This window comes from Gymnodraco acuticeps, unplaced genomic scaffold, assembly GCF_902827175.1.
Source record: "Gymnodraco acuticeps unplaced genomic scaffold, fGymAcu1.1, whole genome shotgun sequence".
Classification (NCBI taxonomy): domain Eukaryota; kingdom Metazoa; phylum Chordata; class Actinopteri; order Perciformes; family Bathydraconidae; genus Gymnodraco; species Gymnodraco acuticeps.
This window is the reverse complement of record NW_022990894.1, coordinates 55,014-73,091: the sequence shown is the minus strand read 5'-3', so window position 1 is coordinate 73,091 and position 18,078 is coordinate 55,014. Positions and strand designations below refer to the sequence as shown.

The 18,078-nt window shown below is 41.8% G+C and overlaps 1 protein-coding gene across 1 annotated transcript in view; it reads right to left on the bottom strand.

Annotated features, from left to right (window-relative positions):
- Positions 1 to 5,033: 5,033 nt before the first annotated feature.
- The window catches only part of LOC117557735 (zinc finger protein 845-like), a 43,127-nt gene continuing 30,082 nt past the window's right edge, over positions 5,034 to 18,078 (bottom strand). The window contains exon 4 of the mRNA XM_034233705.1: positions 5,034 to 6,394. Coding sequence (XP_034089596.1) covers positions 5,714 to 6,394 — 681 coding nt within the window. The 3' untranslated portion in view covers positions 5,034 to 5,713. The remainder of the gene's footprint in view (positions 6,395 to 18,078) is intronic.

Genomic DNA, 18,078 nt, shown 5'->3' with positions numbered 1-18,078 from the left:
CTGGCTGCCATTATTTGCTAAAATGGAAAGAGGATACACAAGAAAAAGATCTAAAAGCAAATAAATCAACGTCCTTGAAATGTGCTCTGTTACCTGCTATCGTCGCTGCGTGCTGTGGTGATGTCCTGCTGTGGTGCTGTGGTGCTGTGGTGCTGTGGTGCTGTGGTGCTGTGGTGCTGTGGTGCTGTGGTGCTGTGGTGCTGTGGTGCTGTGGTGCTGTGGTGCTGTGGTGCTGTGGTGCTGTGGTGCTGTGGTGCTGTGGTGCTGTGGTGCTGTGGTGCAGTCCTGCTGCGGTAGGGTCCTGCTGCGTAATGCGTAATGGAGCCGGAGCAGGCGTAGTTTATACTACGCAGGATCATATCTTTGGAACCCATTGGTCGATTTGGGTGATTGACACCTTTTCTGAACCGTTAGAGCCAATAGAATCGAGTGGCAGTTAGTAAGTCCCGCTAAACACTTACGTCAAGAAGAGAGAGGTTCGCGTAAACAGCATGTGAGACAGCGAAACTTTATACCTACTCTGCTGCCATGAATGTAATGATAGATTATCAGGAACAATTCTAAAGTGACTAATAGACATTGGATTAACCTTAAACAGCGTTTTTATTCCCTTGAACACGAGCTTTGATCACAAAACAGCAACGGTAAGACATAATTATTGTTATGGTTTTGAAAACTGTGGTTTTTTTTCTTCTCTGTTCTGGCTGATATCTCAGTGAGTTTGTGTCCTACAGTGATGATACTTATAATAAAATAATCTGTGGAGTATCAGCTTCCAGATAATATGTAGTTTGTGCAGAAAATATTAAGTTTTAAAGATCGTTTTTGCTAGTTAGCACCGGAAGTAGCATCTGCCCGTTTTAGCTAAGGGCTAATGCTAACGCTTCTTGTGAGACTTGTGTTTTGTTTCGGTAAAAATAGTTCGTATAGTCAGTTAGCTGAGATTCTTCTCGTTAATCTGGTATAACACATTAATAGGTTTTTAAATATTAAGATGCCCTCTGCTTAATTAATTTCTCCTGTTCAACAGGTTAGTAGTGTGTACACTTATGTCATATTTCGATCTAAGAAGTGTCTTTGAAACTGTTTTATGTGTAGTTTAATGTCATTCTGTGAGCTACGCCACTAGCGTATGGCTAATGGCGTCCGCTAGCTTCTTTAACACAGGCTGTTGCTCCCTGAATAATGTAGCGCTCTACTATGTTACTATGTGTATGAGTCCCGTGCACTAGTCTGGCTTACATTTCAAGTTTATTCTGTTTGTATAAATATGTGAAATGCTGGCCTGAGGTCATAATTGTTCATATGATTTAAATGCTAAAGCGCTAATGCTATGCTAATATTGTGCCTGTACAACAGCCATGTTAAAGTGAGTACAGTCGGGTTGTGTGTGTTATCTGTTATATCACTGTATTATATACTGTAAATGAAAAAGGCTTTAATCCTTCATGAAAGTCATAATATGGCATCTGCATTTATGTCCATTTTTGATTAGAAAACGAAATATGTCAGACATAGTTATTTTGATTGGCTAAATGTATTTTTACATTCTCAGTTAGCTTCAGGCCTCAGAGGAGAAGTATTGAGGTAGAAAGCTGGTGAAGCCATTTCCTTATATTCTGTTTGCACAGATAATAAAGCTGGTTGGCAAGAAGAAAGTCATATTCATTCGACCACACAACACAACGCAGAGATACATAAATAGAGAAAACGGATATAATTTGTAAGTGAATTTATTAATGTGTTTAATAAATTCTGGCTAGGAAAACCACACAAACGGCAGCAACCTTCCCTCTGCTTCATTATTTTCTCCTGTTCAACAGGCTTATTATCTGATTACCAGCTCTGCACAGCGGACTTGTAACAGTAGCAGCAGTGGAGATGGAGCATCAGAAACTGGAGAATACAGCAACAACAACAAGGATCCATTTGAAGATAGGTAAATATTACAGTAATAGTGTACTTTCATTGTGTGGGTGTAACATAGTAGAGAGAGAGAGAAGAGAGAGAGAGAGAGAGAGAGAGAGAGGGATAAGAGAGAGAGAGAGAGAGAGAGAGAGAGATAAGAGAGAGGGATAAGAGAGAGAGAGAGAGATAGAGAGAGAGAGAGAGAGATAAGAGAGAGAGAGAAAGAGAGAGAGAGATACTCTCTCTCTCTCTATCTCTCCTCTTCTCTCGCTCTTCCTCTCTCTCTCTCTCTTCTAGCTCTCTCTGCTCTCTCTCTCTCTCTCTCTCTCTCTCTTCTGCTCTCTCTCTCTCTCTCGCTCTCTCTCCTCCCCCTTCCACTTGGAACTTTATATTTGAATGAACTTAGTAGTAATTATTGTCCTGTATTTCTTGTTCAGATTGTCCACAGCTGCAATAAACCCTTCATCTGTGCCTCCCGCAGTTCAATATCTACTCCGGGCTCAAGGGCCTTCACCATACAATCACCACAAGGACCCAGAGGAGCAGCATCACTAACAGCAGCCTCCACCTCCATCTGTGCCTGCCACAAGATTAAGATAACACCTCGGGTACAAAGGCCGCACCAACAGCCATCACAATCAACCCCGCCAGCAAAGAAGTCTCGCCTAGCACACCTCCCTCCCCGCCGACACAGCCACCAGCAGCCCATGCACCATCACCCCCACCTACACAGCAGCCAGACCCACTGTCTTGGAAGAAAGACAAAGACCATGGCACTGCTCCCCCTGTCTTTACGTTTATAATGAATAGTTGGTTGAGAAAGTTCTGATATTGTCAGGGTCCGTACAGTCATTAAAAACCTGGAAAAGTCATGGAATGCAATATTTTTCCCAAGGTTTTGGAAAAGTCATGGAAATATAAATAAAGTTGCATCAAATATAATTTATATGTTATCTAATCGCCAAAATAGTAATTCTATAATGATAATAAATACTGTATCGTATAATGAAACGTAAAATGGCAACTGTGGCAGTATTTCGCTGGTGAGAGATGTTTACAATCACGCCCTCTAGTCTACAGGAGCTACTATTTGATATAAAGATGCCAGGGAAGTGCAGTTTCAACAATGTATGGCTTCTAAAGAATAAGTACCAATTGTGGTTATCAAAAGACATTGACCCAAGACGTGCTAAATGCAAACTGTGTTGTAACATATTCAATATTTTGAATATGGGCGAGGCAGTGCATGCTAGCCACATGAAAGAGTCATTATAAAATCATTGGTGAAAAAAGTGTATGAACCCTGTATTGTAAACATTGAGATTTTACAGTTTCTTATGTTAACATAAATAGTTGGTTGAAAAAATAAGTTGTAATGCTCAATTTGTATTTGTACACATCACATGAACCTCAGTATGGAATATGAAGTCATGAATCAGTCCTGATGTAACTTTTCTGTGGTGAAAGTAGAGTGATAGAACTATTTTACTCCAAATTCTAATTTACACATTTTCGTTTTAGACATGAACAACACATTTATATTGGCCTATAGTGTAATTCATATATTTCACTACTTTTGTGAACCAAAAACGTTGGTAAACCAAATCTGAAACACCAAAAAAAATGCATGACATGAGTACATCTGTGTTTTCACAAGAGTTTTTAAGTTTTCCAAAAATCTGATTTCTAAGCTAAGTATCTCATAAGACAGTGCTCTAAGTCTAAGGTGAGTGACATTGCATTTCTAGCAAGACCAGAGACTGAACATTTTGATATGTTACACCATGCCATGTTATAAGAAGTACATTTAAAAGGTGATTTAAGGAGACATAAATACCCTTCACTTTAGTAAAATAAGGTAAGGCGATTTTATTTTAAAAGACAATGAAGGCAGGTTATATTGATTGATATATTTATTATATTGAAAGCCAAATTAATTCATAGTCCCCTGAATCTGGAATAACGTACAATTTACAGCGTCACAATGTCAGGAACTTTTCATCTACAGATTGCTTTGGTCTGGTTTTGCTCTTCACTGATTGGTTACTGAGACTTTGAACTTAAACGGACCTCCCTGTTTATAAAACGGACCTCCCCGTTTATTCGCGCGTAGTTTCGCGCGAATAAACGGACCTCCCCGTTAATCCGCGTGAAACTACGCGCGAATTGTGGCGCAAAGGGCGTTCCATAAGCGCCGTCTGGACCCGGGGAGGCAAGTGACCCAGGAAAATCTCCGTGAATAAAATTCGGGGATCATCCCCCCCTAGCAGATTTAGCATTCTCTCCATTAGCTGGGATGGCTTGCTGTCTCCTAGGCCTTGAATGTCAAGTATCTGGCGGACCCTCTCCTTAGCAGATAAGCTAAATGTCTTAAGGAGAAGGGCCTTAATCGCCTCATATTTGCCATGGTGTGGGGGGGCTGCGATGAATCCCACCAACCTGGACGACGCAGAGCTGCCCAGCGCTGCTACCACATGGTAGTATTTCAGGTCCCCGTCACGGACCTGTCGGCAGGCGAAGTGCGCCTCCACATGTGCGAACCATGCCTCCGCGGCGTGCTCCCAGAATTCCGGCAGCTTTATGAAAACATCGCGTTCAGCCATGCTCGTTAATTTCCCGGAAAAGTCAAGGTCACCAGTGTAGTGCCAGGAAAAGAGAGTCGGAGGTGGTGTATTAAGAACAGATTTCCAATCTATATTAGCCATTAATAACAGAGAGGTTATCGCATGAACCCATGTTGTCCCGAGCGGCGTTTCCAGCCAGCTCCAGGATCTCAGCGGTCAGGTACTCCAGCACAGCGGCCAGGTACACCGGGGCTCCGGCACCGACACGCTGGGCGTAGTTACCCTTCCTCAGATGCCTGTGGACACGGCCGACGGGGAACTGGAGCCCGGCCTTGGAGGAGCGGGTCTTAGCCTTGGCACGGGCCTTTCCTCCGGACTTTTTATGGCACAATTTTATTTTACAGATTCTGATTTTTATAAAAAATAAAATCAACTCGTGAATTATTTCGTATTTCAACAAAAAATAAACTACCAAGCAGCATAGCCAATACTGCTATTAAAAATAGCTCCAACTTTATCAGCTTCAATACTAAGGTGATGAACAAATTGAAAAATACATAATTATAACAAATATGATTTATTAATAAATGAATACTTTAACATTTGTAGATGTTGACACTGCAAAAAGTATAATAATTTGTAATATTTGTATTCTTTCTATATCCCTAATAATCTTCAAAACGCTTTCTGGTTCTTTGAAGGCTCTATCCAGACTATCTTCTGGTTATTGTCTGCATCAATCCCTATTATCTCTTACAACAACAAAAAACAACATCTTGGACATAACCGCAAGACTGTAACCTCTTCACATTCTGTTGAGATTGTGAGTCAATTACTAGCCATGTCTCACACATTGCTGTTTTGAATCATTACTATGTGGATGACAGTTGAACTGGATGATGTAACATGTCTGCCATCTGCTGGAAAGAAGACGTATCGCTCTGTTGGCGTCATTTGGATGACAAAAGCAGAGTGAAGCTCTCATTTCATAAACAACCTTTGAGTACAGACACCGTCCTGCAGAGAGCACACAGCCCAACAGCACCTTGTTGGTCTAGAGTCATTTTACAAAACGTTTGCATTAAGACACTAAGACTAGCTGGTCCATTGTAAAGGTCAGTCCACCTTAAATGAGCAGTGGTTCATCAACAGTCAGTGTTTAACGTAAACATCAGAATGACAAAAACATGAAACATATTGTCCACAGACAGATTTCTCTCACGTGTGAACAGTCATAAGACTTATTCATTGTCCTCTCCATCGGCTTCTGTTTCCATGTGTTCAGCTGAGCTGCTGATTGGAGGCTCTGCCTCTCCGTTATTTTCATTAAGCTGTGAGGACTGAAGACCAACACACTTGTGCCTTTTGAAAAAATGACGCCATTTAAATCTTTTGTCACAAACATTGCAGCTGTATATTTCCTCTCCTGTGTGGATTCTCATGTGTTCCTTTACAGTTTCCTTCCGTGAAAAAGCTTTCTCACAAACTGAGCATTTGAATGCCTTCTCTCCTGTGTGGACTCTCATGTGTTTCTTTACAGTTTCCTTCTGTGAAAAAGCTTTATCACAAACTGAGCATTTGAATGCCTTCTCTCCTGTGTGGACTCTCATGTGTTTCTTTAAATGTATATTCTGTGAAAAAGCTTTCTTACAGACTGAGCATTTGAATGCTTTCTCTCCTGTGTGGATTCTCATGTGTTTCTTTACAGTTTCCTTCTGTGAAAAAGCTTTCTCACAAACTGAGCATTTGAATGCCTTCTCTCCTGTGTGGACTCTCATGTGTTTCTTTAAACTTCCACTCCATGAAAAAGTTTTCTCACAGACTGAGCAGCGAAAGGGTTTCTCTCCGGTGTGGACTCTCATGTGTTGATCTAGTTTATATCTATATCTAAAAGCTTTCTGACAGACTGAGCAGCTGAATCGGTTCTTTCCAGCACTACGTCGGGGATCACTGACAGATTCTTGTCTATTTTTCAGTGAGTTTGAGCCTGAGGCAGGTTCTCTGGTCTCCTTCCAATCAGCACTGTCTTCAGTGTCAGGTTCAGAAGAGTCATCAGTGTCTTCAGAAGAGTCTCCAGTGTGGTCCTCAGTCTTTGGTTGTAAACTGCTCTCTGGATCTGAGTTGCTGGCTGGTTCTGGTCCTCGACAGTCCTCTCCATCAGCTTCTGTTTCCATGTGATCAGTTTGTCTTTGATGAGGCTGAGAGGACTGAGGTTTCTCTTCATCATCTTCACTCTTCACAGGGTCAGGAGTGAAAGTGGACTTGGTGATATCAGCCTCCTCCAGCTCCTGAAGCTGCTCTCCCTCCTGTTCCTGCTTAATGTGTGGGGGGGGCTCTGGGTCCTCCTGGTCCAGGCTGGTGCTCCCCTCCTGCTGGTCAGGGAGAGGCTCTTCTTTAACCACCACCAGCTGCTGGACATCTGCTCTGTGTATCCGAAGCTGAGGCTGTAAAACAGCGTCCAGTAGTTTCTGGAGTCTCTCGTTCTCCTCTTTGGAAAGAAACAGCTCCTCCTCGAGCTCTGCTATTGTTTGTTCAAACAGAGCAAATATCTCTTCAGCAGCAGCAGTGAGTCGCTGCTTCTTCAACGACAGCAGCATCTGGACTTTACTCATGTTTCCTAGATCACCTTTCCCTGCAGACTCCGTTAAACACACCGTTTCCCTCTCCGTCAAACTCTCAATCTGACTAGTGTTGCCAACGTGTTTCCAGCTAGCATGCTAAGCTAGCTCCTATAGTCCGAGGTAAACGCTCCAGAAAAAAGAGCACAGAGTCCATTCAGAGGTTTATCCAGACACACAGATGATGGATCAGTAGAGCTGGAGCTCACACACACTTTCTCAGGAACACACAGAGAGAGAACCGTAGCGACGAGACGCCGCATGCAGGGCTCGAGTTATGTGTGAGCCAATGGGAGCTGAGCTCCGGTCTTGCCTCTTCCTGATATATTTGATTTCTCGGGTTTTTGCAGAGGAAAACAAGACACTTCTTTGGTGTTTCAGAGCATCGTCTGCTGCGCTCTTCAGTCTGTGGGACAGAAAACAGAGTTTGAGTTAGTTAACAGAGACTTTGAAAACCCAAAACCTTTTACACCTTACTATTCTCTGTTCTTTGAAGGGCAGGGTATAGAGGATATACAAGAGTAAATAGTATATGCCACATAAAAGGGGTATACATGTAAGAGTTGGAAATATTAATATTAATTTAAGATGCAACTCAGCAATGTGTAACATTTTTTAAATTGTAAATCTCTAAGAAACATGGATCCATTCGAAACGTTTTACAAGCGCGTAAAGGCTTCAAACATTATGTTAGTTAATCATTATCATAAGATCTGATAAATTGTTCAGGCAATTTTTGAATTTTTAAAGACCCAATAAATTATGAAGAATTCTCAAAACCTCTCGAAAAAAACAAATGAAGAAGCCATGACCTTGAGCTTAAGTAGTACACCATAGAAACTTTTGACAGGGGACAATTTCTATCGTAATTGCATTTTTCGGTGATTAACCTCTTAACCTGTTAAGCCCCAAGCCTGTTTTTCAGGTCTCAGACTCGAAAATGACATTCCCAGAACAAATGACCATATATTTTCTTCTAAAAGGGTTAAATTAATAATCTTTTTTCTCAAAGCAAGGTTACACCTGTGAGTATGATGTAGAAGTGTCAGAATCAATATAGATGTTGTTATTTTAAAGTAAATTCAGATTGAACACAGTAAAAACAATTTAATGATTGTGTCCGTCCAAAAAATAATAATTACTTATAGTGAAAACCACCCTTGGATGATGGTATGGTAGACTAAAAGCATTTGGAATCCAAACTACAACATATAATAAGTACCCTGTATCAAGATTGATGCAAAACAAGTGAAATATGACCTTTTTAGACAGATTTAGCAAAAAAAACCCACTTCTGGTGTCATTTGGGTGGATTTTCCTTATCTCTTCGATTTTGACATGTGACATCTCTTTGACCGTTAGAGCCAATAGAATAGAAGGGAAATCTCCCCGCACACACTCATGTTTAAAAAAAAGATGGCGCTTTGCGCCCACAGTTTTGCTCCAGAGTGAAGCCGTCTCTAGGTCTGACATTTCAAAACCGAAAAAAAGATTTATTGCTCATGGATGATCAGAAATCATTTCAAAGGGACACAGACACATTGGATTAACCTATGGATTAACTTCAGCATCGTTTGTATCGTTTTAATGCCATTGAAGACCACTTTTGACCAGACTACCACGTAGGCAGTGGCGACGGGTCATTAGGGGCAGGTAGGTGGGGCACAGCCCCACCTAGTGTCAGTAGAAAGTATTACAAATAATGATTACAAAAAAATACTTAAAAAAAATAAAAATAAAAAATGAAATATATTTTAAGATCATGTTTAATCATCTGATTCGTCTGTACATTGCTGTTTTAGTCTGTGTTCTTCTAATTAGTGTCTACAGTGCCGTTTTGAGCTGTTTAGAGCCATGTGGGACAAAACTCGATCCTGCCCCTCCCTCTCACTGTCTAAGTGAACGGTGACTGTAAAAACTACACTGCGCATGCTCAGAGTATTTTCTATTTAATGTGTGTGGCAAAAAAATAATGACCATAGGCGCAAAGTGCTTCTATCCCTACCATACGTCATCTCACATAATTCAGAATTGATTGGCTGTAAGTACGTCACGTGTGCAGTGCTGCGAAACGTCACGTGTAGTTTGAAGAGGAGATGAGAGAGCAGCATATAGCTAACATCACCAGCCATTAAAAGAAGTAAAAAACTGAAAGAAAATGAATGAAGTTGACCATTTACTGGAGCACACATTTGAGACACTTAGTCTCGGAGAGAAACTGGAGGTAAAGCGCCTCGGTGCCCACCATCCACCGGATTTCCAAATGGTCCAGACTGCGGGCAAAGTTAAATGTGGGTTTAACGCTGAGTGGTTTGCTTAAAAGAAATGGCTAACGGCGAGCATCCAGAAGAATTCCCTCTTTTGCTTTCCTTGCCTGCTTTTTGGTGAAGATCAAGGTACTTGGTCGAGGACAGGTTACAAGGACTTAAAGCATCTTTCGGAGAGGACAATGAAGCATGAGAGCAGCAACAGTCATTTGGAAAATGCCGTAAAATTGGGATTACTTGGAAGGGTGAATGTTGCAGCTCAGATTGACAGCGCCTACAGACGCGGCATTGATGATCATAATAGGAAGGTGGAAGAAAACAGGTACGTGCTTGGTCGGATCATCACCTGTATTAAACTGTGTGGGAAATGTGAGACAGCACTGCGGGGCCACAACGAGTCGGTGGACTCTCTGAATCCAGGGATATTCAGGTCAATTTTCGAGACAATGTGTGAGGGCGATTCCAGGCTTTGACGGCACTACGAAGTTCAGCTTGTTTTCAAAGGGACATCAAGCACCATACAGAATGAACTCTTGGACTGCATGTATGATGTGTACAGGGAGGAAACAGCCAAGCAAGTGGACAACACATCATTTGTTGCCGTTCAGGCCGACGAGACAACCGATGTCTCCTGTAAATCGCAAATGGTGATTGTGCTGCGATACATTATGCCTGACCTCACAGTTACAGAGCGTTTTTTGGAGTTTGTGGAAGTAAAGGACACAACTGGTGTAGGTCTCTCTAACAGCATCAAGGCTGTTCTGGAACCCCTGAAGCTGAAAGAAAAGCTAATCGCTCAGACCTATGACGGGGCGGCCGTCATGAGCGGTAACGTGCGCGGGGTACAGACGGTGATGAAGGAGACGTACCCAAACGCTCAGTTAGTTCACTGCTACGCCCACCAACTGAACCTGACCCTGCAGCAGTTCAGCAAGGATGAGCATCCTGAAGGTGTTTTTTGCAGATCTAACTGCTTTTTCCTCTTTTTTCTCCGGTGCTCCAAAACGTGTTGCAGCTCTTGCAGAGGCAACACAGAGACGCATTTCACGGCCACCGACTGTGAGATGGAACTTTAAAAGCAGAACTGTGAACGCGGTTTGGGAGACCCGAGAAGCACTGCTTCAGTGTATGGAGCATATACGCGCACAACCAGGATGGGATGCGGTCACCATAAGTGAGGCATACGGCCTGTCAAAGAAACTGCGGGACCGAGCATTTATGCAGCTCCTGGAGTTTTTTCGTTGCTTATGCCAGAAGTGGATGTTTTATACAACACTCTGCAAAAACGAAGCATCGATGCACCTGGGATCAACAGCGCGCTCTGCCGTTTCAAGGAACATGTCCAGAAAATGAGGCAACAAACTGATGCATTGGCCGCCACCGCTCATGATGGAACAGACGAGCCAGGCCGACGAGTCAGCAGCACAGCGCCGGTGATGAAGAAGGCTGGTGACACAGTCCTTTCACAGGTGGAACAGAGGTTCTCACAGAGTGACCATTTGATCGCTGCAAAGCTCATTGACAGCTCATTCTTCCCACAGCATGTCCTGTCATTTCCTACAGCTGAGCTTGACTGCGCCGTGAAACTGTGGCCTGCGTTGGGAAACAAGGAGAAGTTGAAGTCTGAGCTGACCACGCTCTACCGCCACAGTGAGCTTCACACTGGAAACACTGCCCTGTCTCTGTTGAAATCCATTCACGAGAACAACTTGGAGGATACGTTTGCTGAGGCTATTATTTTGGTCAAAATAATAGTAACAACTCCGATGACGACATCCGAGTCAGAGAGGAACTTTTCCACCCTCAAAAGGATAAAGACTTTCACTCGCAACACCATGGGACAGCCGCGACTTAACGCATTGGCCATGCTTTCAATTGAAAGCCAGTTGATCCAGCAACTACAGGACTTCATCCCCAAAGTGATAGACACATTCTGTCAGAGGAAGGACCGCCGTGCCGCTTTTCTTTTCAAGTGAGCCTTCAGCTTTGGTAAGTTCATTTATGTCATATATTTTGTTGATCTTCTGTGTTTGGCCTCTGCTGGATCGATTGATATTGTGTCCTCGGTGATGAGTGTCTGTGTTTTCCTTATATTTACAGTCTATGGTGTTTTAATGCTAAAGCATTACGGTTGTTGTTATTGTTAAGAATTGCTTTGTGATGGTGACCTTTACTCCATGTATTAAGGTGCTTTACTATGACATCCCCACGCTGTGTACGTAAATGTATGCGCTCACAGTGTTGCTCCGTGTGGTCTTCAGTATGTAATTTGACACTCCCCCTCTCTCCCCCCCTCTCTTTCCCCCCTCTCTCTCTGTCCCCCCTCTCTCTCTCCCCCCCTCTCTCTCTCTCTCCTCCCCCCTCTCTCTCTCCTCCCCCCTCTCTCTCTCTCTCTCTCCTCCCCCCTCTCTCTCCTCCCCCCCTCTCTCCGCCCCCCCTCTCTCTCTGCCCCCTCTCTCTCTCACCCCCACCTCTCTCTGTCCCCCCCAGTTTTGTACACATAGAAACGCCACTGCACACAGGTTGCCGTTTTTAGCTACCTAGCGCCACATGTTTTGATGTGTGTTCTTGTCATTATCTCCGAGAGTTCGTATGATTGAGTGATAATGAGGGTACCCATCGATTCTGTGTCCCCTCACGATGTGAAACGATGGGTTGGATGTGAAGCAAAGATAAACAATAAGGTTTTGTGAGTGAATCTCGGTGCAGTCATCTGTTAGCATTTTTCGCTCGTTGCTAATTCAGAGGCTCAGCGTTAGCATTGTGTTTTTTTATTTTTTAAACAAATTAAAATGATCAGTTAGATGAGTTTATTTCCGTAACATGGATATAAAACATTCATAGTTTATTAAATGAACATGCCCTCAGACACTGTTTCCTGCAAGATGTTGCGGGAGGGCCCGGAACCGGGGTCTCTCGGGCTTAACAGGTTAAGAAAATGGTCCCACTGCAACAAAGCTAAAATCCAATCATCCAAAATGGTCGCAGCGTGAGTAAGCGCATCTCAAGCTCGTCTGGTTGTCACTGTTAAATTAGCTCTTTAAAGCTCATATCATTGATCCACATGATCTGAACCCACGAACATTTGTATAACATAGTAAAGCGGCTCACTACGGTCTCTGGATTATTGTATTTTTTGCATTTGCAACTATGGAGGGAAACATGTCTCTGCAAATTTTGTGGGACGCGATTCAGCAAATCAAGACCGACATGCTGACTCACATTAACTCACAAATGGATCCCATTCAAAGTAGCTTGAGCAGGATACACAATTCCCTGTCTAGTTTGGGAGACCAGGTCAATTTGTTAGAGCAGCGTGTCGGGGCTAATGAGGACAATGTACACAAGTGTGTCGCTCGAGTCAAGCAGCTTGAGAAAGACAACTCCTTCCTAATGTCTAAAGTTGATGACTTGGAGAACCTGAGCCGACGTTCTAACCTTCGCTTCGTAGGAATCCAGGAGTCCGCTGAAGGCAGTGACATTATCGGCTTCATGTCTCGGCTCATCCTGCAGCTCCTGGGGCCAGATGCCTTCCCTGCCGATCATTGAGAGGGCACACCGCTCGCCGACTACAACTGGAAACACATCAGCATATATCCCGATTTCAGTCCCGAGCTTACCAGAAGACGCCGGAGTTTCGATCCAGTCAAACGCAAGCTCCGTGAACTCAACATGAAGTACTTTCCCCTCTACCCGTGCACCCTCTGCTTTGTTGTTGATGGCACACAACAACGCTTCTCTACCCACAAAGACACGGAGGCAATCTTCATGTCTACCTCAAACTCTCCTGGGTGACGAACATCCCTAGAGATGAGGCTGCTGCTAATGGTAGCATGTAGATCCACTTCGATGGTGCAGCTAAGTGACTTTCTCCTCGGTTTCCTCTCTTCTCTTGTTTTTAAGTTTTCTCATCTTCTCTAAAAACAGAGACCTGTTTACGTGACGTGTGATGACTGCTGAGATGTTGTTGACACTAGTGTTAATTTCGTTGAATAAAAAGAAATATGTTCGTCAACAACCTTTTTGTCCATGACGAAAACGAGACGATGACGAGACGTTACCGACGGCAGTAAACAATAACTGCAACGAAATCATCATGCAATATCGTTGACGAAAATTAACGAGACGAAAATGTAGTTTACTAAATAAAAACTATGCCAAAATCTCTCTTTACTTTCGTTGACGAAAAATGAGGAGACTAAATATTATCAAAGATAACGTTACATTTCTGATAGTCAGTTTTTCTCCCAGCAGTTCCATGTCCGGTGCTGCGGCTGGGCAGCAGCTGTGTGTCTGTGCTGAGCGCGGCGGTACATTTGAATTACACCGGGCAGCGGCACACTGTGAACTGTCAGGAAGACTCGGGTCTAACTCATGGTCTAACTAACCTTATTTAACAGAAAATAAAATGGCAACAACAGGGCTTGGGAGCAGTGGTCGCACTCGCGTTAACCGAATACCCCCCCGTCAGCGCGAGTGATTGATGAATTGTGCACTCGACGGGTAATAATGGATTATGACGGAAATGTTACGATCCTGTCCGTCAAAATGACTGACAACGAAAAAGTCTAAAGCCACCACTGCTTGGGAGAAAGAAACAATGTGATATTTGGGCCCATTTTCGCTACAATGAGGCGGAGAAAAAAAGCGAATGCATTGTTTTATCAGAAGGGAAGCAATGTGGCCATAACACAAAAACACCAATCAAATCCGATTAAAGCTGAGGTTCCACAGATTATTTAGGTATATATATCATCACTGAGTAATCCGAACTCTTGACAGGGGAAAAAAACACAGACATCACAACACGTACCTTTACGGAGCTTTTACGGGAGATCTTCTCACCATAGCTGTCAATCTGATCAAAAGACTTGTTCAATGGCATTAAAACGAGAAAAAACGCGACTGAATCGGTTAATCCATAGGTTGATAATGTTTCTGTGTAATAAATGTTTTTATTTATAATCCATAATTCAATTTTTATGTAAAAATCGGAGAGTAAAAGTTAGCTTCTAATGGTAGGCACCAGAGTTATCGCAGCTTCCGGTCTTGGCTATGCGGCAGTCTCACACACACACATGACCAAATAAGGAGTATGTGGGAGTTCCCCTTGATTCCATTGGCTCTGACGGTTAGAGAGAGCGTTATAAATCAGCAAAATCGACCAAGATAGGTCAAATCCACCCAAATTACCCCAGAAGTGTTTTTTTTTGCTAAATCTCTCTAAAAAGATCAAATGTCACTTGTTTTGTATCAATCTTGATACAGGGTACTTATTATATGTTGTAGTTTGGATTCCTAAAGCTTTTAGTCTACCATCCCGTCATCCAAGGGTGGTTTTCACTACAAGTACCTACATTTTTTTACTGTGTTCAATCTGAATTTACTTTTAAATAAAAACATCTATATTGATTCTGACACTTCTACATCCAACTCACAGGTGTAACCTTGCTTTGAGAAAAAATATTATTAATTTAACCCTTTTAGAAGAAAATATATGGTCATTTGTTCTGGGAATGTCATATTCGAGTCTGAGACCTGAAAAACAGGCTTGGGGCTTAACAAGTTAATGGAAAAGAGTCTGACCTGTTGATCCAACAAAAGGGTGTACCCCAAGGATCAACTATGGGCCCACTTCTGTCCTCCATTTACATAAATGATTTATCTTCTTGTCTCATTAATTGTTGTACTCACCTTTATGCTGATGACACTGTCATACATCCAAATCAGATTTCTCACAAATTCAGATCTCTCTTCAATCGGATTTTAATATCTTACAGGACTGGCTATCACACAATAAACTACTGCTTAACAAAACAAAATCTTATACCATGGTCTTTGGTCCCAGGCAGAAGCTCAAATCCAAACCTAATGTAGTAATAACATGTAAGGATGGCACTTCTCTGCATAAAGTTGATATCTTTAAATATCTTGGTGTATGGCTAGATTCTGAACTTTCATTTAAACTACATATAAAGCATGTAATACAAAAAGTAAATTACGGAATCGGTGTTTTACACCGCTCTCGCAATTGTTTTACGCTCAGTGTCCGAAAGAGAATTGCTTCTCAACTTATTCTTCTGATTATGGACTATTGTGATGTTGTCTACCAAAATGCACATAAATCAGATCTTGCTCCACTCAACATAGCCTACAATAGACTATGCAGATTTGTTCTTGGTTGTCCTTTTCGTACACATCACTGCACAATGTATAACCAATTTAAATGGCCTTCTTTAAATGTAAGAAGACGCATTGGCTCCAGCTGATGCATTTATCTTAACTATCCCCCTTATTTAAAGCAGTATTTTGTACCCTACTCACCAAATCATCAAGTTAGACATTCTGTTCAGATTTATTTCTCTGTCCCCTCTGCAAAAAAATGGATTGGCAGAAGAGCGTTCATTTTCAAAGCCCCAACAGACTGGAATACTTGACCTGCTGCTATTAGATCTCTTGCATCATTGGGTTTATTTAAACATGCATTGTTATCTCACTTTCAACTGGTCTGTACTTGTTATTAACTGATATTGATGAAACTGATTTGTTCGACTGTCTCAAATTGTAATGATTGTGTGCATTGCTTGAATTTCAATTAACAGACTGTATGTGGTTTGTCTTGTGTGTCATGTTTTGCATTTTGTCTTTTTGTTTATGTATGTCTGTAAGTTGTTGCTATTGTTGGGACCCCCTTGAAAACGAGATGGTGCATCTCAAGGGGTTCATCCCAATGAATACAAATGTCTATATAAAAGGGGTCCGTTTTCTGCTAATTTTGAGGGTCTCACTTGTGTTTTTGGTTTGTCATACATACATTTATTTTAGTGCAGGGAAACGATTAACATTTGTTATTAATGTCAATTAATCGCATGATTGTTCTACGAAAAATTCTATAGTGAAAAAACTATTATGCACTTTTATTGTAATCGTACTGCTATATGAACACAAGTGCAGTAACATTTAGTTTGCAAACACTTAATAATTCAAACCGTTAATGCGCCATAAAATAATTGTCAGCGTTAATTAATTAATGCTTTAATTAAGTGAGTACTTCTACTTTTAGTCAAGTACAAGATCTGAGTGCTTCTACTTTTACTCAAGTACAAGATCTGAGTGCTTCTACTTTTAGTCAAGTACAAGATCTGAGTGCTTCTTCCACCTCTGCTACTTGGAAATATTCTGATTTTCAGTTTTGACGGTTTTCACCCGATGTAACATGAACGCACCAAAATGGCTTCTCGGTGCAAACCATGGATGTATAATAAGAACGCTGCAAACACAACTTCTTCTCCAATAAAGGCTCAAATCCACAAAGTTAAAATCATATACCCGGCGGGCTGTGCGCGAAAAATATGATAGATGGTTAGACATCGTGTCTTAATTTGAAAAGCGTGCATCATAATGTAAGCATCCTTTTAAAGCACAGCTAAGGTTAAAACAGCAGCATTTACAAACTGAGGCTGAACACGAGGACTTACCGAACAGCGGAGCACCAGCCGGATCACCGGGGGGTCACCGGGGGATCACCGGGGCATCAATGGAGGCATCACCGGGGATCACCGGGGGATCACCGGGGTCAGAAAGTCTCCGGTTGTTCAGTTTATTTGGACTGAAATTCCGACGAGCCGCTGCAGCACCGTGAAACTCCACCTTAAAGGGACGCCTTCAGGGACGCGTCGGAAATTTCGCTTTTACAGTCATTTCATTTAAACTGAGGAGGTAGAAGTACTCAGATCTGCTTCTAAGGTAAAAGTAGAAGTACTCAGACCTGCTTCTAAGGTAAAAGTAGAAGTACTCAGATCTGCTTCTAAAGTAAACGTAGAAGTACTCAGATCATTAGCTGCAGTACTCCTGGTCGATTCTACTTACTACAATACATTTGAAATAGTTGATTACTACAGTACTTTGTTTATTTCATAGCAAGAGGAGAGTTAAATGCTTTCCAATAGAATATTACATTATTATTATTATTATACATTTGTTTCTATCTTACACATTTGATTTAGGCTGTATGTTTTATTTCTCTTTTTGTATTAATGTGAAATAAATAGTTATTGTGATATCTATATGCATAATATCTAATGCATTTATTGAGTCATTACAAATGCTAAACATGAATAAACGTTTGATTTATCAGTTAATAACTGGAGGTATTATCACGTCAGCAATGATGTCTGCATGCTTTTTCACGCCGTCAGAATTTGACATGTGAAATATTGCAGTGGCTTAAAATACCTGTTTGATATGATACTGTATGTTGTCATGCCACACCTGACAGATGGTGTGCTTGCTATGTATTGATCTGTGTTTGAGCTCTTTCCAAACTCTTCCAAACATTCTATATTTCTCTGGAAATAGAGATTCACTTTGTAATGCAACCAGGTATCTCCAGCGTGTTCCACCACTTCATTAGACAACAGGTCAACTTCAGGATGTTTTTACAGGACAAAGCCAACTGCTCCAGCTACTGTTTCCAGACCTGCAGCCCCCTGATTGTTGCACCTGTGAAAGCTTATCATTACATTACATGTTACGTGTTAGACGCTTTTATCCAAAGCCACTTACATGTTATGTTTGTTTACCTCTTAATGTTTCATTAACCGTACAGTGTACTGTTTTAATGCAGATATTGTGTTTTTTAGTATTACTTCAGTACAGGGAATATATCGCAGTCATTTAAATTGGATTTGTCACATTTTAGTTTCAGGTTTAAGGGATTGT